This window comes from Nyctereutes procyonoides, unplaced genomic scaffold (genome assembly GCF_905146905.1).
Source record: "Nyctereutes procyonoides isolate TBG_1078 unplaced genomic scaffold, NYPRO_anot_genome, whole genome shotgun sequence".
NCBI lineage: Eukaryota > Metazoa > Chordata > Mammalia > Carnivora > Canidae > Nyctereutes > Nyctereutes procyonoides.
The window spans coordinates 23,497,409-23,519,340 of record NW_026575049.1 but is presented as its reverse complement, the minus strand read 5'-3'; the positions used below and the strand labels follow the sequence as shown (position 1 = coordinate 23,519,340).

Genomic DNA, 21,932 nt, shown 5'->3' with positions numbered 1-21,932 from the left:
CCACAACTGCTCACAAAGAATTTAGAGAGAGGATCTGCTCCAGGAAGAGAGCTACCATCATCGATACCTACATTATACCACCAACTAGGCTTGATGGATAGGAGGAACCCAGCAAGGCCTATCTGATCAAAGTCCTCTGTGTCCCACCGCTTCTGAGTGGCCCAGCAAACATTTGTTTTCTAAACATTTACTCATATTTTTCACCTTCCTGTGAATCACATTCCTTCTCTCTGAAGTCCCAGGCCCCTATCCACTTCTCCTCAGCCTAGGAGAAGTAGCTCAGGTATATGTACCTCATTTTGCCTGTCTTTGGAATATGCCATGTCTGTGTGGATTCCCCATATATACAAGTTAAATTTTATTTTCTCCTGTTAATCTGTCTCATGTCAATTTGATTTTTAGTCCAGCTAAAGGGACTTTGAAGGGGACAGGAGATTCTTCGTCCCCAGCACCCTTTGACGAGCTATCCAAGATAAAGGCAATCACACAGTATGTGGTCTGGCTTTTGAGGCTGATCCATGTTACTGTTTATGCTATATTAATTTTAATTGCTAAGAGATATTCCATTGTATGGATACACCATAGACTTGTTTGCCTTTTCATCCTGTTGAAAGGACATGGGGGTTGTTTTCAGCGTGGGGCAATTATAAAGAAGCTGTGAACATTCACTGACAGGTCTTTGTGTGGACATAGGCCTTCATTTCTCTTGGGTAAATACTTAGGAGTGGAATTGTTATTCAATAAGTATATGTCTAGCTTTATGAGAAATCACCAAACTGTCACCTCACGTGGCTGTATATTTTGCGTTCCTTACTGCAACGTATGAGAGCTCTAACTGTTCTGCATTCTCACTAGCACTTGGTACTGTGGCAGGTTGGGTTTTTTTTTTTTTTTTAAGATTTTTGGCACTTTAGTATGTAGCGATGATCTCATTGTGATTTTAATTTGCACTTTCCTAATGTCTAATGATGCTGAGCGTTTTTTCTTGTTCCTGTCTGTTACCCATGTCTTCTTTGGTGGAGTGTGTTCTCTCTCTTTTTTAAAATACATTTTAAAAATTGAGGTATAATGATGACTGGTTTTTTTATTTATTTATTTTTTATTTTTTTATTTTTTTAAATTTTTATTTATTTATGATAGTCACACAGAATGAGAGAGAGGGGCAGAGACATAGGGAGAGGGAGAAGCAGGCTCCATGCACCGGGAGCCTGACGTGGGATTCGATCCTGGGTCTCCAGGATCGCGCCCTGGGCCAAAGGCAGGCGCTAAACCGCTGCGCCACCCAGGGATCCCGATGACTGGTTTTTTTAAATGCAAGGAGAGTTAAGTTTCAAATACGTACAAACTGATATGTTAAAGTGAAGACATACATGGTTAGCTATTTCTGTTTTATCAGTTTTGTAATTTAAAAGTTTCTTGCTTTTGAAAACACGAGTTTGTTTTCAGATGGCCAAATGGCAAATAACTTGATGTAGAAATTTTAAAAATAAACAAGATTTCTTCCAAACCTTATTATTAACTGATTTATTCACAAAATGCCCATTTTATTTTTTTTAATAAATTAATTTTTATTGGTGTTCAATTTACCAACATACAGAATAACACCCAGTGCTCATCCCGTCAAGTGTCCCCCTCAGTGCCCGTCACCCATTCACCCCCACCCCCCGCCCTCCTCCCCTTCCACCACCCCTAGTTCATTTCCCAGAGTTAGGAGTCTTTATGTTCCGTGTCCCTTTCTGATATTTCCCACACATTTCTTCTCCCTTCCCTTATATTCCCTTTCACTATTATTCATATTCCCCAAATGAATGAGAACATACACTGTTTGTCCTTCTCCGATTGACTTACTTCACTCAGCATAATACCCTCCAGTTCCATCCACGTTGAAGCAAATGGTGGGTATTTGTCGTTTCTAATGGTTGAGTAATATTCCATTGTATACATAAACCACATCTTCTTTATCCATTCATCTTTCGATGGACACTAAGGCTCCTTCCACAGTTTGGCTATTGTGGACATGGCTACTAGAAACATCGGGGTGCAGGTGTCCCGGCGTTTCATTGCATATGAATCTTTGGGGTAAATCCCTAACAGTGCAATTGCTGGGTCGTAGGGCAGGTCTATTTTTAACTCTTTGAGGAACCTCCACAGTTTTCCAGAGTGGCTGCACCAGTTCACATTCCCACCAACAGTGTAAGAGGGTTCCCTTTTCTCCGCATCCTCTCCAACATTTGTTGTTTCCTGCCTTGTTAATTTTCCCCATTCTCACTGGTGTGAGGTGGGATCTCATTGTGGTTTTGATTTGTATTTCCCTGATGGCAAGTGATGCAGAGCATTTTCTCATGTGCATGTTGGCCATGTCTATGTCTTCCTCTGTGAGATTTCTCTTCATGTCTTTTGCCCATTTCATGATTGGATTGTTTGTTTCTTTGCTGTTGAGTTTAATAAGTTCTTTATAGATTTTGGAAACTAGCCCTTTTTCTGATATGTTATTTGCAAATATCTTCTCCCATTCTGTAGGTTGTCTTTTAGTTCTGTTGACTGTATCCTTTGCTGTGCAAAAGCTTCTTATCTTGATGAAGTCCCAATAGTTCATTTTTGCTTTTGTTTCTTTTGCTTTCGTGGATGTATCTTGCAAGAAGTTACTGTGGCCAAGTTCAAAAAGGGTGTTGCCTGTGTTCTCCTCTAGGATTTTGATGGAATCTTGTCTCACATTTAGATCTTTCATCCATTTTGAGTTTATCTTTGTGTATGGTGTAAGAGAGTGGTCTAGTTTCATTCTTCTGCATGTGAATGTCCAATTTTCCCAGCACCATTTATTGAAGAGACTGTCTTTCTTCCAGTGGATAGTCTTTCCTCCTTTATCGAATATTAGTTGACCATAAAGTTCAGGGTCCACTTCTGGGTTCTCTATTCTGTTCCATTGATCTATGTGTCTGTTTTTGTGCCAGTACCATACTGTCTTGATGACCACAGCTTTGTAGTACAACCTGAAATCTGGCATTGTGATGCCCCCAGATATGGTTTTCTTTTTTAAAATTCCCCTGGCTATTCGGGGTCTTTTCTGATTCCACACAAATCTTAAAATAATTTGTTCTAAGTCTCTGAAGAAAGTCCATGGTATTTTGATAGGGATTGCATTAAACGTGTAAATTGCCCTGGGTAACATTGACATTTTCACAATATTAATTCTGCCAATCCATGAGCATGGAATATTTTTCCATCTCTTTGTGTCTTCCTCAATTTCTTTCAGAAGTGTTCTATAGTTTTTAGGGTATAGATCCTTTACCTCCTTGGTTAGGTTTATTCCTAGGTATCTTATGCTTTTGGGTGCAATTGTAAATGGGATTGACTCCTTAATTTCTCTTTCTTCAGTCTCATTGTTAGTGTATAGGAATGCCATTGATTTCTGGGCATTGATTTTGTATCCTGCCACGCTACCAAATTGCTGTATGAGTTCTAGCAATCTTGGGGTGGAGGCTTTTGGGTTTTCTATGTAGAGTATCATGTCATCGGCGAAGAGGGAGAGTTTGACTTCTTCTTTGCCAATATGAATGCCTTTAATGTCTTTTTGTTGTCTGATTGCTGAGGCTAGGACCTCCAGTACTATGTTGAATAGCAGTGGTGAGAGTGGACATCCCTGTCTTGTTCCTGATCTTAGGGGAAAGGCTCCCAGTGCTTCCCCATTGAGAATGATATTTGCTGTGGGCTTTTCGTAGATGGCTTTTAAGATATCGAGGAAAGTTCCCTCTATCCCTACACTCTGAAGAGTTTTGATCAGGAATGGATGCTGTATTTTGTCAAATGCTTTCTCTGCATCTAATGAGAGGATCATATGGTTCTTGGTTTTTCTCTTGCTGATATGATGAACCACAACAAAATGCCCATTTTAAAAACTAGGTCTGAAGCCATCTATGTTCCTATCTTCCTCAAAATTCAGGCTCACTCCCTCAGGTACCAAGATACTAAAGACAGATGCTCACCATACATAGGCCCGGGTGCAAGGCTGGGACAGCCTCCTCTGCCTCAGGGATTGCTTGGCCAGAGGCAGGAAGGAGTGAGAGGTGGGGAAGGTACGCTGGAGGCAACATCCAAGCTGAATTTTCAAGGACAAAAGGAAGCTGGCCAGGTTAAAGGTGAGGAAAGAGAAAGGTCTCCAGGAAGAAAACAGTGTTGATGACAAGATATACCAGCACGGAGACTCAGGTGTGATGTCTGTGAGGCACGGAACATGGAACACAGAATGCAAGAGGATCACTAGCAATTTAGATGGGGGAAGGGGGGGGTGCAGCTGGGATGCGGGTGTTGGATGATGAGAAATCTCGAGGGTCAGGTGGTCATCCGGAAGAGTGCCATGTCTGCAGACTGGAGGGGTTCAGGAGGGTGAAGCTCCTGGGGGAAGGTGCGAGAGTAGCCTCCTCAGGCTGGGGCCATAGCAGTGGGGACAGAGAGTGGGAAGACAGGAGAAGGGACCACTCTGTCCTCCAGGTGGCAGGTGGGAGGACAGAGGTAGCAGGGTGCCAGTGCTCAGGCACCTCGGGGGCTGTAGTTAGTACAGGCTGGGCTTGGGAAAGAGCAGAACCACCATCTTTCTGGAGTTCACCAGAAGCCACTCTTCTGCCCCCATCTTCCTGGGGTGGGGGAGGGGCGGCACACACTCCTCCCAACCACTAAAGCTCTGCTGTCCTCCCGAGAAATCACGCTATCCTCTCTCCACCCACAATTCCCCAGCCCAGGGCCCTAGAGCCCCTTAGCAGCTTGCCCTCCTCATGGCTTCCTACCTCTCCCTGTCTCAAAGTCTGGCTCCAGTCATTCCTCTGGTTTTCCTCTACCCCAGGCACCGAGAATCCAGCGTCAGGCACACCTTGGATTTAGTCAGCTAAGACGAGTCTGGCACTAAGAGTTGCAGCAACATTTTTGCAGAGCATCTGCATAATGGGGTATCAGAAGGGAGACGGGGTAAAAAAAAGAAGGGAGACAGGGGACTCTGTCTAAAACCCAGCAGGATTACAATTACAGGGGTGCTGAGAGGGACTGCTCAAACGGGTCACACCAGTTCCTCATTTATCCTCTAGGTGTAAACAGCCTAGAACCGCCTTTCACTAGGACTCCAGAGAAGGCCTGCCTCTCTCACTTTAGAGACTACCTATCTTGGCCAACTCCCTTCTGTGGAACAAAGTGGCCAAAGGCAACAGGAAGCCTGGAGGATTTGGAAGGATTTGGAGGATTTCCCCAGCCCAATGAGACCTCTGGGGATCCCAGGTGGGAGATGGGGAAAGTGAACGCAGACCTGCAGACCTGCAGCCCCTCTGAGCCTCCCACTGGTTGGCCCCCCAGGTTATTCTTTGTACTCTTCTCTTTGGTTGTTGACCATCAGACCAGACCCATCACACTGACAAATCACCCGATTACAATCTCAGTCTCAGAGTGAAACCAGTGACTCAAATGAAAATGGAATCAAGCAGGGCTGCCCCAAAGCTCACACTCTTCCACCCCTGTGCTGCCTTGGCTTCTTCTTGCCCGTGGCTCATCTCAACATCACCAACAACCCCAATGGAATCTGGACCCTCCAGGAACACCAGTGAAGGCCTGGCTGGCTCACTGCTGACTGAATGCACAACGCAGTGAGGATGGGCAGTCTGTGCCCCAGAAACTCTGCCCTCCCTAGCCAGCCCCTGGGTCCATGCCCCCAGACAGCCTTCTTTCCCGCCATCCCAAGCTGTACTGCGGACCAGAGCCTGCAGCACACAGGACATCAAGCCCAAATACTATCCAACTCTTTGCCCTAAGAGAGTGTGGACTTTTGTCTTCCTCATCCACTGCTCTTTCTACACTGCCTCCCACCGGCTCTGCCGCGTGGCTGGCACTCAATAAAAATGTAAGGCAGGACCGATAAATGACTAGAAGACAATGCAGGTGACTATCTGTGTGACTTAGGGCCAGGCAGGATCCTTAAACAAAATTTCCAAAGTCAAAGCTGTACAAATACTTATACAGACGTGTGCCTATGTGTATAAATAAATTTTATTACATCAAAAATTAAGGATTCCTGTTCAGAAACCTACATCATGGACAAAGTTAACAGGGTGCAAACCCTATTTCCTCATTTGCTATGTCAAAATTGACAAGAGGCTAAACTGGAATATCCCAGGGAGGTCCTACATATTTCCGTGAAAAAGACAGGCCCTGAGGGAAGCTGGGCAAAGGGTATGATTAGGGCAACTTCAGAAAGAAGTAAATCTATGGGGCTCACAGCAGCAAGGGGCTCAGCCTCGTGTGATGGGGGAATACGATGATCGCAAGGCTCTTCATCCCTACAGACTGGCGGACTCGAGGATGGGAAACACCAAGTGTGGGACAGAGGGGGCACACAGGACCCTTACTGTACATACTGGTGGAAAACAGACTGGGGTGGGCCTGAGAATAACCAGGCAGTAATTAAGTCATTAAGCATACACATGCCCTATGAGGACCCAGCAATTCTGTTCCTGAGTCACATCCCACAGAAATGTTCTCTTGGGCTGAGGGCACACAGGAGTATTCTTCCTGGAGAACGCATGGCAGGCATGAACGTGGCATGCACAGTGATGTGGAGGGAAGCAGCGAGACATGCAGGGCTAGGTGTAGACACCATGACCTGCACAGACCTCCCCAACAGTGGAGTAAAAGAAACAGAATGACAGGGAGCATGATGTCTTCGATGAGAATTAAAAATACCTACACACAAAGCAAGGCTATAAGGTCCACAAGAGCCTACGCTCACACAAGCCCTATCTCTAGCAAAGGGAAGGGACTAGCATCCAGGGCAGGGAGAGAGACGGTGAAGGATGTGGGTGTGGAGTCCCATCCTACCTGCTCCAGATGCAGTTCTCTATTAAGGCTCAGCTTGTCTTCCCCATGGAGGCCTCCCTGATAACCGTTGTTCCTGCCAGACCACCAAGAGGGAGCGCCTGCATCACCTGCACTTGCAGACAGTCGGGACCAATTCCCCACCACTGGCTCCTGCTTGCTGGTCCACTTGGGGGCCACGAGGGCCTTCCCACACACTGTCCCCATGGCCTGCAGCCACAGCTTGTCCCACATGGGTTACAGTTGTTCATCTTACCCCCCCTGCCCCAGCTGGGCTGCAAGCCTCTGGCATCACACACTGTTTCTCATCAGCAGGAGCATCATAATAGAGCATGCTCTATTATGCTGCAAGGCAGCATGCTAACACCTCTGCATGTGTCACCTCATTTAATCCTGTGACAATCCTTGGCAGTGGGTACTATTAGTGTTTCCATTCTACAGAAAAGGAAACCAAGGCTTAAAGAGGCAAAGTCACCCACAATCATGCAGCCAGAAAGAGGCAGAGCCCACCTTCTAGAATCTTCCTCAGGCTGAGAACAGAGAGAGTAAAGCCAAGACTTAACAGGTAGACATCAGGTGATGAGTGTGCTTCCAACCAGCCACACGGATCCCAGGGAAGGCCACAGACACAGTTCAAGACTGAAAAGTAATGTACTGGCCCTGCTTCTGATTCCACTGTGTGCCACCAAGGCTCATGGGAGGAACCCCAAACCTGTAAACTACTAAGACCACTAAGATGACCTTGATTTCACCCACACAAGGCTCATGCCCTTTAATCTGTGACCCTGAAGGCCCAAGCACCACAACTGCTCCTTCTACACTGTGGAGAGGCAGGTTCAAGGGTGAGCCAGCTGTGCCAAGCTGACTGGACAGAAAGAAAAGCCTTGGTGGTATCCCTCCCTCCCTCAAGTCCACAGAGTCAGAGTCCAGTGTTTTACCGAAAGCTGATAAAATACACGGAGTGGCTCCAGGATATTTTCAACCAGCCTTTCTGAGAGACAAGGATGAAAGATGACCCTTCTGAGATTCCTTAATTACAGTCCTGCAGATGGCAACGAAACTGGCTGAATGAGCTTCTGTTACCTGCCTTGAGTCCCTTAGCCCCCCGGCCCTCTCTGATGAAGGCACCCCTCATGAGGGAGAGGCAAACATCTGGCCCTGCCCCCAAATAAATGACCTTGTGTGGGTCTCCCTCCCCATGTTTCCATTCCTTCAGCTGTAAGGTGGAGGTAGAACTGGTTTCGTAAGGACTGAACGCACTTGGAAAGCGTGGGTTTCTTCCCAGCCAGGCGTGCTCTTACCCTGGCTCAGGCGTCACTTGACCAGACCTGGCCATTTCTACATTTTGTCCATTTGGAGACAAAATGCAGTGGGGAGACAGGGGTAGATGATTTCCAGGGGCCCTTTGTAATTTCAGGATTTCTAATTGAAGAGTTTGTCAATGCACCCAGCCGGCTGGCTGCCCCCTCAAGCCCTCATAACTCAATTTTTGAGACCCTAGCACCACCCTCCTGCCACACACCAGTGTGTAATGAACACCTAACTGTGTGCCAAGGACTAAGTGGGAGACGAGGGACATAGTGGTGAACAAACTGCTGTGGTCCTTACCTTCCTGGAACTTATGGTCAGATAAATAACCCAATTACAGACAGTTACCAGTTCTGAAAGGAACACTCTGGGTGGTCAGGACTGCCTGAAGGAAATGATGCTTGTGGTAAGAGCAGAAGGGTACTCTGCGGGGGAGGCAAGGCTGCTTTCTGAAGGCTTGGGGCAGGATATGAGGCCCACAGAGCATGAGCTATACAAGATGCCACCCCCTCGGTAAGCCTTCCCCTTGGCTCAGCCCATCCCTTGTTCCTCTTCCACGGACATCTGCTGTTGCCTGCCCAAATGTGCTAACAGTGGGCTCTGAAGGCAAGGACTGTGGCTTAATTCTTCTCCCTCCTCCATGCCAGGCACATAGAGGGGACCCTGTAATACCTCTCGATGCCTGCACGGTGCTGGGAGTGGGAATTCTGGCTCCAGGTACATAGGAAGGGCCTGGGGATTGCTAAGTCCTCAGCAGAGGCATGGGCAATGAAGTAACTCATGATCCTTTATTTACCAAGTTCTTAATCCAGTGAGTCATTCCGGCTCTCCTCACAAAAGCTAAGAACCAGCTCTTGGAGCACCATCACAGAGGAACTCCAGGGTGACGAATGAGCAGATCACTAACGCTTCTGCCAATCTGGAAAGAGCCCCCACAGCTGCCTCACTTATGCTGACGAGGCTTTCAGTCAAATCCAGGATGCGAGGCAGTTTATCCCCAGTCTGCCCGTGTCCCAGGCAGTGCCACTTGGGCCTTGCAGTGCCACCACATCCCCAGCCACGTTCCTGGCAGGGTGCACGGCAGACACCTTATTCCACACACACTGGCAGGGCGGCTCCAAGGTGCCGGCACGGGGCCTCCTCGCTCAGCTTCTCTCAACCCCCCTACTCTGAGCCCTCCTTCCCCAGTGAGGTCACTATGGATGTTAGGGTTGTGAAATCTGCTGTGTGCTTGAAAGCACAGGGGAGTAAGGAGTATCTCTGGAAAACCATCAACTCTCTGCCTGGCTTTCCAACAGCGCTGTGGCGGTCCTTGTTTCTATAGGATTCCATTCATTCCCTCCTTCTGTTCTCCCTCTGCCTTCTAGCTCACTCACCCTCTGGGATCCCAACCGGCCTAGCACTGGAACAGAGGACTCAGGAGCTCCCATTTTGGTGTCCCCCCCCCCCCCATACACACACACACTCGGACTAACCTAACCTCACCGGGCTTGCCATCCTCAAGACGGGATAATGCTCTTTACCTGGCAGGGCTCCGAGAGGGTCACAGACCCAATCCCTTGCTGGCCTGCCTCTGCTGCCATTCATTGGCCACCTGGGAGGCTGATCTGTGCTCTGGCTGAATGTGACCCAGCACCAGGCCTGCCACTGCCCCCCCACCTCACTCTGGTTCCCAGCTCCTATGTTCAACTCTCACTCAAAATGCTAACCGGCCCTGCCATCTGATCCTGGAACTGTCCTCATCAAGCAGGAGGGTGAAGAAAATGAGGCTCCTCACCCAGCAAAGGCGCCCTGTGCTACATGACAGTTCTAAAGCACAAAGACTTCAGCAACTTCAAAGATCATCATCGATCTTTAAACATTCAAATAAAAAAAGGAAGACAAAGAAACTCAGAAATCCCAGTTCAGTTTGCAGATCTAACTCCAAAAGCAAAACACAAAGTGCAAAGGAAGGAGGTGTTGAAACAAAGTTATCTTAGAACTGAACAACTCCTTTAGAGTGGTCCACTGGGTTCACTGTGCTCAGCACATATTGCTCAGATGTCAACAAGGCCCAGCGGCACCCAAGGACTTGTCTGTGTCATAGCGCACACCTACCTACAAGCCATCACCCCTATTACTCCACCCTCAAGCTCATGGTCTCTGGACACTCCCACACACTCGTCCTTCAGCCAAGTGCCCAGGAAACAGCCTGACAACACAGATGCCGAGTGCCCAAGTCACAACTCTTTGATTCTCCCTCTCGATACAGGTAGGCGCTGGATGCGCGGCACTCATTGCCACAAGAGCAGCCGCTGACCTGGCAAGGGAGATGGTCTCCCCGGGTCTATAAGTAAGGGTTCACTGAAGACTGGCAGCTTTTGGTAGAAACTCCTCTAATGGTGAAAGGAGGCAGGACAGTTAGTTATCTGAAACAGGGTGAACCCCTGGGGAACAAAGCCAAATTACCCGGTGGAGACATTGCCAAGACTGGAAAAGTGGGAATAGCACCCCCTTCCTTCCATGACCATCCCCTCTCCAAACTGCTGCTTTCACAGTATCCCACCTCTCCTGAGTCCCCTGCATCTGAATCCCTGGTTCTACCTTCATGATTTCTGTTACTAACCCCCTCTACACTACACACATACACACACCACACACAGCATGCATGCATGCATACACACATACACACCCATACACACACACACACACCCCAGCCATAGGACCATGAGCTCCCTCACTCCATCTCCATACCTGGATCCCTAAGCGCCAGCTCCAAACATCTGTATACAAATGTCTCCATGGAGCTAAGCCAGCACAGTCTAAGTGAGCACTTAAGAGCCCACCAGCTCTAAAAATCTGTTATTCTATTTGTTTACTAAGTAGAAAGGGAAAGTTTTATCTTACATGACTAAAACAAGTTACTTTGACATCACTGAAATCAGATGGGAAAATAATTTATCTTCAGAGGAAAAGCTTGACAGCAAAACAATTATCTTAAGGAATGGCTCCTTTTGCGGCATTTAGAACAGCAGCATTTTGACAAGGGAGGAACAAGCCCGTACCAACAAGATGAAAGGCATATCCCCCTCTGCCTGTTCCCGTGCATGCAACATTCGTGTGCAGGGCTAAGAAGGGAACTAAATGAGGAGGCTGCACGCCCCTCAGGCTCAGGAATCTTGAGGCCCCTGCCCTGTGCGGGTTATCAATTCTTGCAGCCATCCTGGGGAGGAGAAATCCACAAGGTCATGTCACTGCCTAGGAAACTGGGCTATCTCACTTCTCTGGGCCCTCGGGGTCATCACTAGCAAAGGTGGTGCCAGGGTCTGACCCCACACAGGACATGACTTCATACTGAAGTAGAAGCATTCAGTGTGGGGCAGTCAGAGCAAAAGAACATTTCTCTTCTCTGAGGAGCTCCTGGGAGGCTGACAGCTGAGGCTAGAGAGCAGTTCTACAGGGAGGTGCCTGGGCCAGAATCCCAGCTCCATCACCTACTCTTTATGTGAAGCTGGGCACCAGCAAACCACCTGAGCCTCAGTTTGCCCAACTGTAAAGTGGAGATCACAATCTCAGAAGGCAGTTGTGAGGCTCAGGAGCATCCATATAAGCCAGAACAGGGGTCTAGCATGAAGCAATAAATGCTAGTCATTATCACTAAGTTAAAAGTACACAGACCAGACCATAAGCACAGAGCTTACGTGCACACAGCCTGATAACCTATTCAAATACACACCCATGTATGGGATAGAGGAGCAGGGGACAAAAAGTCTCCATTCACTTAGAGTCACCTCTGACACAGCTCTGGAGTGCCCAGAGGGAGAGCCTCTTCCACATCCTCACAATGCTTCACCTGGACCATTTAAAAGTCATTTCTGTCTGCTTTATTCATGCTGTATCCCCAAGGCTTCGAGCAGGGCCTGGCACATAGTGGGTGCTCTATAAATGTTTACTGAAAGAATGGGTTCTGCTCACTATTGTGCTTATTTCCATACATATCTCCTTTCCAAATATTTTGTTGTAAGCTTATGAAAAAAGCATGTCTTACTAGCTAGCATTAAACCTCTTCCTTTCTCTGACTTACTTGGTGCACTCAAATCAACAATCATTCAGCGTGGCAGGTGAGAATGACGTCCTTGCCCTCAGGTTGTTCAGATCCAGAGCAAACAGTGAGACCACACACTGGATGGGCATGCAGGAAGGCTGCCAAGGCTGCTAGAAGGGGTCAAGAAGACTGCTTGGAGGAGGAGCTGGGAAAGAAATGAGGTCAGGTTGGAGGAAAGACCACCAGGAAGGGAGGCAGCTCTTTGTGGACAGGCACCTAGGGGTGCTCAGTTTAGCTGCTCCTCAGGAAGGACCAGGTGGTCCAGCAGCTGCCAACACATGTTTATGCCTTAGTTATGCTACAGAGTATGGTTTTACTCTGGAGGTGATGCGAAAAACTGGAGCTTCCCACAGGGGGCAAAGAATCATACAGGTTTGCTCTTCTGGATGAGCTGCCCTGGCTTCAAGGTAGAGAACAGACTGAACATAACGCAGGGGAGGCCAGGGCCCTAATCCTCAGTCACGACACAGCAGATAGTTCACCTGAAAGAATGAATCAGGGGTTCCTTTAGAAACTTCAGGGAACTCAAGGCATGCCACCAGCCTGCTGGGAGCTCAGTGGGAGAGCAGCGGGGTCACAATGAAGCTGATACACCCACAGACGGGCCAGCACATGGGAAACTCCGTCCAGGTCTGCGTATACGGACGGTGGCCAGAGAAAAAATGGAACAGGTCACTGCTGCAGAGCAGCAAGGTGATTTATTTCCACGCACCTCAAGCTTCCACTTGCAAGAGTCACCCTGCTGCCCTGTAACTGCCCAACATGGCAAATGTTGGCTCTGGGATCTCAAGACCCCAGAAAATTGTTCTAGAGGGATAGGAAAAATGCACACCATTCCATGTGGATGGTCTTCCAGACAAAACAGCACCGCATGTGGAGATGTTCTCGTGTGATACTCTCTCCACAGTTGGAGAGAAAGCTGCCAGGAGAGCCTGCTCTGAAGGAGATGGTAAATACCCAGAGGTACAGGCCAACTCTTTAGGTCTAACATCCTTAGAACATTTTCAGTAATATATTTATGTTCTCTTCATCCCCCCAATACTCTTCTCCCTCAAGGGCCTTTTGTGCCCACGAAGAGTGCAGTACAGGTCAGCCCCAGCCTGGCTTCTCCAGGGAGATCTGAGCTCTAACCGCACATGTGGCTGACAGCTGTGCAGAAGCCCTGCCTTGGGGATGAGGCAGATTCAGGGCCTGGTTCCTGAAATTAGCAGTTTGTCCTTCCAGCCTGGCCACCAAGGAGCCCTTGAAGACTCGGGCAGCAGCAGGCCTGCTGGCAACACACCCGCCATTGCGTGCCCAGAGCCCCCCAAAAGGCAGAGGCAGCCAGGCTTTCCCTGAAAGCACTAATGACATGTGAAAACCCCCACACCTTGTAGCCTAGGTTCTCTGTACACCAGCTCTGGGGCCTAGAGAAGACCCAGAAGTAGGCCCTAGAAGCAGAGGATGCAATGGGAGGGCCCTCAGGCTCCTGGATTGAGCCAGGAGACTTGCCAGAAGTAACTGAGCCACCTTACCCCATGCTGAAAAACCTGTGGAGGACAGGCCAAGCTCCAACATGTTGGAGAAGACACCCACTTGGGGAACAATCTCCTCTTGGCTCCAACCTACCCAATCCCACGTGACTTCTGGCCTCCAAAACAACCCTGGGCTCCAAAGAATTCCAGGTCTTCAGCCTTCTGCAATGCCGTGCTCATTCTGGCTTCTAGACTTTGCTTCAATCCAGACTGCCAGCCCATCTCAAAGTCCAGCCCTACCAACGCCAACGCCACATGCCTTCTCCAGTGATGCCAGCCAGCAGGCCCTCTCCTCTGAATGCCCTGACACTCAGAGGCAGACTGCAGCTTGGCCCCACTGCCTCCTCCCCCCATGGAGGCCATTGTCCTCTTTCCTCTGGGAGCCTTCACTGAGAGAATCAGAGCCTGCTCCTCTTTTCCAAATGGCTTACTGTAGGTATTGGGTAATACAGAAAGTGTCCCCTCCAAATACCTACAAATGCCTCCATTTGATATTAGTCCCTGTGGGTGATCTCTCATCCCAGGACTTGCTCACTCAACTCATCTAGCAAACACATGAGTGCCTAGTGATACCAGTCCTGCTTGTCTTCTAATGCACCTTTCTGCCCATTCTCCAGTGGGAGCCCTGCTGCACCCGAGCGCTCCAACAATCTTACAGCACCCCACACGATAATCCAGCTAGTGTCAGTCTCCTCCCATGAGAGATTACCTCCAAATGTCACAGCCAAAGCCTCTTGGAGGGTCAGGTCGTGTTCCTCCCATGCAGGCACACAGCCAGCATGCAGAAGAGGATTCTGGAATGATCCGCTCTCCAGTGAGTACCTTTTGGTGGAAAGGAGTAAAACTAAGCACAAGGACTTTTCTACCTCCAGGCCACAAGGCTTTCTGTAGATGTGTATAGGTCTGGGGGGCACATCAGTGATAAGATACCTCCTGTGGGAAAGAGGGACCCTGCTTGGCAGCTTGGAGAGATGAGTGGCTGGCAGGGGGCACCCAAGTGACTCAGAGCCCACTGGGGTGGGTTCATCCTGAGGAACTGTTCCTCCGTTCCATGAACAGCCAACACGGAGGAGGAGGGTGATGGCACTGCTGATTTCTATAAACTGAAGAATAATTTTAGAGATACCATCACAAGATGAGTGGAGCCTGACTCGAAAATAAACCATTTGCCTTAGCATTCCTTGGGCAAAAGGAGATGTTCTTGTCCACTGACATTATCGCAGCTAAGATTTTCACAGGGAGCCTAAGAGCTTAAATTAGCAACAGGACTTCTTAAAGCCGCTTGATCTAACATATGCTGACACTGTACACTGGCAACTTCTATCCACTGGGTTTTTTTTTTTTTTTTTTTAAAGAAGCAGCTAAAGGCTTCTGTGATAGCACTATATTTAGTTACCTCATTTCTCCAGAACAGTTTCTGCCATCAACTGGGTAATTCAAATGATGCTGCCAAATGCACCCTGCAGGCACAGATGATGTGTTGCGTGTGTGCTGACCACCTCCAGCTCCCACATCAGAGGGACAGCTCTCAGTCCGCACCTGTCCCGATGCCCTACACTGCTTTACACGTGATCATTCCTCACAACAATACTAGGATATAGGTACCATTTCTAACCCCACTTTACAAATTGGGAAATGAAGGGAAAGAAATATCAGCAACCTGCCCAAAGTGCCCCTATCCCCTGAAGCAGGAAGTCAAGCCCAGGCCATCCACCTCCAAAGCATGCATCTGAACCTGCCTGGTTGCCTCTCCTGGCTTATGGCTCACAAGGCCTGCTGTGTGTGCCGGCCTCTGCACCGCCATCTAGCTCAAGGCAGGTACTGATTAGTACCAGATGGCAATATCACCAGAGTTACAAAACAAAGTTTCCCCACCTCTAAAGGATTCTATCTAGTTTTGGTCCAGTGTTGAAACTAACAAGGACCTGCATTCCCAAAGGCCAGCCTCCCAGGAGCTCACGGGAAGGCTCTGCACAGCCACTGCTGGCTCTCCGAGTACTTCTGCAATGCTGGCAAGGCCAAAGCCTCCCTGGGGGCAAGCAAGTAAGACATGACTGCCCATGAACCTGAACCTGCACAAGGGGGCAGAGGAGCAGTCCTGAATTCCAACACTGTCCAGAGGCACCTCCAAACTGTATCCTGTAACTGCCTGTTCTAATACAGCTCCGTGTATTTCACGCCCAACCCCCACCAGCATCCCTGAACACCTCCACATCAAGAGAATGCACCAAACAATGCCAGGGAGCTGCTGCTATGGTAGCTGGGACTCAATTGTAACTCTGTCACTTTTGCTGCCTTCTGTGAAATGTTTCCTGGGGCAGATGTACCTCTCTGGCTACTGAAATTTGAGCTCTGGCCTGGATATCCACCAGGAAGACTGCTACCAGCCGAGTGACAAGGAATTGGGCTGTCACATTTCCCACTGGAGACTCAAAGGACCTAGCACATAGTAGTTGCTCACAGAACACATACTTTTAATAAAAAGGCAATAATGACCTTTTGCCCAACTTTAAGTGTTAATAGAATTTTTTTAAAGATTTATTTGAGAGAGAGAGATAGAAAGAGGGAGGGAGAGAGAATCTCAAGCAGACTCCCTGCTGAGTGCAGAGCCCAACACGGGGCTCCATCTTGTGACCCAGAGATCATGACCTGAGGCAAATCAAGAGTCAGACACCTAACGAACGGAGCCAACCAGGTGCCCTGAAAAGTCTTACCAGAATTTTGAATTCCTTGCCCATCTTTTTAAAAATTGGGCACCTATCATTGTCTCTATTAGACAATATCACATGGTATTTGATCTCAGACAATATTATATACCTATTCAATCAACATCTATAAAACTAATTCGTGCTAGTCCCCAGCAAACCCCCAGCATCCTCCCCATCTCTGCACTAGTTGAGTCTGGGGTCAGGAAAGCACCCACGTGGGTGCTGATGTCTATACTCTCGTTCCATCATGCAGCTTCTCTCGAAGGACATTATCATCCCCCTTTATTTTATTTTTTTTAAAGATTTTATTTATTTATTCATGAGAGAGAGAGAGAGACAGGCAGAGGGAGGAGCAGGCTCCATGCAGGGAGCCCAATGTGGGACTCGATCCCAGGACTCCAGAATCACTCCCTGGGCCGAAGGCAGGCACTAAACCGCTAAGCCACCAAGGCAGCCCTATCATCTCCCTTTAGAGATGAAGACCTGAGGCTCAGATCAGTCAAGCAACTTGCCCAAAGTCACACAGCTAGCAATGGCACAGCTGGGACCAGAGCTCAGATCTTTCCAAATGCAAAGCCAGTGTTCCTTACACTAACCCCACAGCTGCCTGGAAATTTCCAGAGGTTTTGCCTCAAGGACAAAAAAATGGGCTTTCCTTTAAGCAGCAGGCAGGAAAAAGTGGGCTGAGGAAGAGTGACTTCCAGAAAGAACAACTCATCTCCCCAAGATCTACTCAGGAAAGGAGTTCCTCAAGGGCCTAAACCCATAGAAAGATGCTCTGACAGGCTTGAGGACAGATGGTCAGCCCTCTGGCCACCTGCCCACACTGTTCACCATGATGTCACATCACTGCCACCCACTTTTCCACACAAAAGAAGTAACACTGCCTCTCAAGCCAAGCCCAGTAATGAGTAAATGCAGCACCAAGTCACATCATGGCTAGCTAAGTGTAAAAAGGAAGATCCCAGAACAAACAAATTGATAAGACCTTGACAAGCACCTCTAGCCTCTTTACCAGTCTTTCCTAGTCAGGTAAGTTCACTGCCTGCATTGACAGCTTAGCCACACCTGTCACCATCTGAATCTGACCACAGAGACCTGGTCTGTTAGGGATTTGTTCATCTCTCCCCCCAATACCAGCCAAAAGAAGCCAGGTCAGTCAAGCACTATCAGACTGGTTTCCACGTTCACGGGGAAGCAAGCATGGGCATTACCTCCCAGAAGCTATCACTGGACACTTCTACTCCAACGGAATCATCATAAGCGACAGACATCTCTTCAGGCAGTAAGGGAGCAGCAGCAAATGCTTAAAGCAGAGGTCAACTTCAGATGCTCAAAATCCGCAGACAAACCTACAAAAGAAAAGCACATTGTTGTGGTTTTTAAATTCCCAAGGCAATAAGTAAGCCATCCCCATTTTACAGCTTCCATCCCATCACTGCCTTAGTATAGCACAGTCTCAAGTGTTCCCTCAAGGAGAAAGAAAGTCAATAAATAACATGTATGCATATGTTATATGCTTGTGTGTTTCATATTAACAAGTGAACCTTCTCAACATCTTACTAAAGAGTTTTCCAGAGAACAGTTCATGTTCTTTGACCAACAGCCTCACTAAACAATCTTCCTTGTCCCTTGGAGAAAGAGACCGAGCACATGTGAGAATAAGCGAAGATACAGGGAGAGTCCCTGTATCTCTAGGCTCACCAGGCCCGACTAGGCCTGGGGTAAGGCACAAGAGGAAAGGATCCACCCTTGACTCCACCCCCAGACTCCTCCATGTTTCACTTGTGTTGGACACTGTCTCCCTCTCCCAACCCATGACTGATTCACCCCAGCCACTGAAGCCCCAAATTCAGGCTAGTGTATTCTGATACTGTCTAACTCAGCTAGAAAGAGTAAAGACTAACAAGCAAAAGGGATCATGTCTGGATCATGAGGCAATGTTCTAAATCCAGACAAGGGTAAAGGGGTGATTAACCTCCTATAGAGAGAGGAAGGAAGGAACCTCACCCCCACCGCGACATTCATGAGTACAGATCACTGATGCAATGACCTGTCCACAGCCACATGAGACTCCCTGACGTGGTGAAAAGTTGACTCCACTTTCCTTCCCATCACCCTGTGTTCCAATCACACAGTCAGAGATCTGGAACTTCCCTAACTACCATGGTCAGGAATCCAAAGCCCCAGCTTTGCTGTGGGAGGGCCCAGGTAGGGTGGAGTGGGCAGAGGTACAAGACTTTATTGTAGGTACTTTTCATATGTGATCATACTTAGTTCTCACAATTCCCTATGAAACAGTCTAGAAGCATAGTAAGGAACACGAACACGGGCTCCAATCCCAGACCTATTATTCATTAGCTGGGCAACAGCATGCAAGTTATCTAACCTCTCTGTGCCTCAAAGTCCTCATCTATAAAAGAGAGATGAAGGGGATCCCTGGGTGGCTCGACAGTTCAGTGCCTGCCTTTGGCCCAGGGTGTGATCCTGGAGTCCCGGGATTGAGTCCCACGTCAGGCTCACGGCATGGGGCCTGCTTCTCCCTCTGCCTGTGTCTCTGCCTCTCTCTCTCTCTCTCTCTCTCTCTTTCTAGGTCTATCATGAATAAATAAAGAAATAAAATCTTTTAAAAAAAAGAGAGAGAGATGAATATGGAATATACATCACAGAATTATAGTGAGGACCAATGAGGCCAGACATGCAGGGATGGACATAGTAAATTATAATGTAATTGTCATTAGATAGTAATTATTATCACTATCATTCCTTTATCTCTATAGTTGAGAAAACCGATGCTCGAGAAGGTTAAGTAACTTGCCTCTGTCACCCAAGTAGTGAATGGCGGAAACAACATTTGACAAGTTTGCCAAGGTAATGTTCTCTCCATCACACCAAGATGTTTTTCAAAAACTATCTGAACTTTAAATAAATCTGGTGTCTTATAACCTAAGATCTAGTTGCTATTAAAAGGATTTAATCTGATGGATGTGACAGCTTCTAAGCTGAACACAGCAATGTATGGCCAATAAATTGAAAGAGTGGATGACGGTACTTCAAAGCCAAGTGCTCTAAAAGCCTGCAGCCAGGCAGTTGCCCCTGCGCCACGTGCACACTCTTCCTGCCAGCACGCTGTCTGGACCTTGGCTCCACCATCACGGAACAACGTGTCACTGTAACTCCAGGATATCACAAAGGCCGACAGGCCGCCCTGGCTGGGCCCTGGTGCCATGTTTCACAGCACCCCCTTCTCTAGGCAATCCTACGCTCTTGGCCAGGGCCCTCCTGGGAGCACGCCAGCCCACATTTGCAGTGACACAGTCTCTACCGAGAGCAGTTGTCTGCTCCAGGCTTCTCAGGAAATATCTGGACTTTGGGCTCAGGCAAGTCTCAAAGTAGCCCAGCTGAGCCACTGGCTGGGCTGCCTAGCCAGCTCTGGGAACAGCTGCAGAGAGCAGGTGCAGAGAGGAGCAGGTGCCTGCTCTGGAAGAAGCAGTCAATACCTGAAGAGCTCAGGCAGAGGGATGCACTTGCCAGGGTTTGGCCATGGTTTAGACACAAATGGATGGTCAGTTCTGCATAAAATTTGTTAACAGCCTACTAAGTGCCAAGAGCCAAGAAGAGGTTGCCACTGGGCTCAGCAAAAAAAAAAGACACACTCGACTCCTCCTAAGAGAAAGAACCTGAATCGCCAAGTAACAAAACCAAATAACACTGGAGCTGTAGAGGGCTTTGGAGTCAAGGCATGCTCTTGGCTGACCAGTGGGAATAGGGAAAGCCCAGCTTTCCTCACCTGAGTCCCATGGTGGCAGCGTGGTAATGCTCTCTCAGTCCAGGGCCCTGTGCCTACCCTGGCACTGTGCTCAGCAGTTGTGACAGTCCCCAAGGTGACAGCTGTACCAGCACCAAGCTGATCCCGGGCCTCAAGGACAGAACTTTCTCTTTTTCACCATGAAGTATGATGTTTGTGATACAGTATTTTAAAATAACACTTTTTAGGTTAGAAAGTTTCTTTCTACTGGAATTCTACTATGAGCTTTTATCACAAATGGATGTTTATGTAAGATTGGCTTAATTTTTCCTTAAATGTTTGGCAGAATTTGTCAGTGAAGTCACTGGGGCCTGGAGTTTTTCTTTTTTTTTTTTTTTAAGATTTTATTTATTTATTCATGAGAGACACAGAGAGGGAGAGAGGCAGAGACACAGGCAGAGGGAGAAGCAGACAGACTCCATGCAGGGAGCTCGACATGGGACTTGATCCTGGGTCTCCAGGATCACGCCCTGGGCTGCAGGCGGCGCTAAACCGCTAAGCCACCTGGGCTGCCCTGGAGTTTTCTTTAAACACTTTTATTTTATTTTATTTATTTATTTTATTTTTTATAAATTTATTTTTTATTGGTGTTCAATTTGCCAACATAAAGAATAACACCCAGTGCTCATCCCATCAAGTGCCCCCCTCAGTGCCCGTCACCCAGTCGCCCCCACCCCCTGCCCACCTCCCCTTCCACCACCCCTAGTTCGTTTAAACACTTTTAAACACAGATTCTGGTTAAAAGGGAAAAGACTATTTGTGTATTTTCTATTTCTTTGTGTGTTGATCTTTGTGGAGTTGTGGTTTTTTAGGGAAGCCAGGTGATATTTTTTCAAATTTATTGACATAAAGTAGTTCACACTATCCTCCTATGATCATTTTAAAGACTGAGGGGATCAATAGTCGTGCCCTCTTTTCATCCTTGACATTAGATTTTGGTGCCTTTTCTCTTGATCAGTCTTATCAGAGTTATCAATTCGTATTTTTTTTCAAAGAATCTACTCTCAACCTGCTTTCTTTCACCTGTCTGTTGAATATCTGTCTTTTTTTCCCTTGATTTCTTCCCTTTATTAATTTCCTTCTTTCCACCACCTTTGGCTTCAAGTTGTTCTTTCTCTAGATCTGAACATGAAAGTGTAGCTCATTATTTTTCTGCCTGTCTTTTCTCATATGTGCATTCAAAGCTATAAATGTCCGTCCAAGTGCAATGTTAGCAATATTCCACAATCTCATTTATTTTTTGTAATAGTCCCATGAGGTAGATATTCTTATTCCCTTTGCACAGATGAGAAACTGAAGGCCAAGTAACTTGTTTAATGTTATAAATGGGGAAGTCATGACTCAAGACTAGGCTTTGTGGTTCTAAAATGCAAGATCTTCCTATTATAGTACATGGCATATAATGAACCGTTTGTGGGTATTATGAGTAAACTGCTATGAAAATACCAAGAAAGCAAGAATGAGAGGGCTTTCCTCCTGAGGGTATGGGGCAAGCTAGAAAAGGACTTACAGGCAGATGGGCTCTCTACATGGGCACCCAGGAGAAGGGCTTCCCATCTATAAGCAGGGAGGGCAGTCAAGATGGGTCAAGGGAGGCCAAGGAAATTCATGACTGGTGATTTTACAAAAGTAACAGAATCAGCTCCCAGCCTGTGAGCCCT

The 21,932-nt window shown here is 47.7% G+C and overlaps 1 protein-coding gene across 3 annotated transcripts in view; it reads right to left on the bottom strand.

Moving 5' to 3' along the window:
* PACSIN2 (protein kinase C and casein kinase substrate in neurons 2) overlaps positions 1–21,932 on the bottom strand; it is a 138,312-nt gene that overhangs the window by 24,905 nt on the left and 91,475 nt on the right. For all 3 annotated transcript variants that reach the window (XM_055328639.1, XM_055328638.1, XM_055328640.1), the window contains exon 2: positions 17,678–17,815. In XM_055328639.1, coding sequence (XP_055184614.1) covers positions 17,678–17,737 — 60 coding nt within the window. In that variant the 5' untranslated portion in view covers positions 17,738–17,815. The remainder of the gene's footprint in view (positions 1–17,677; positions 17,816–21,932) is intronic.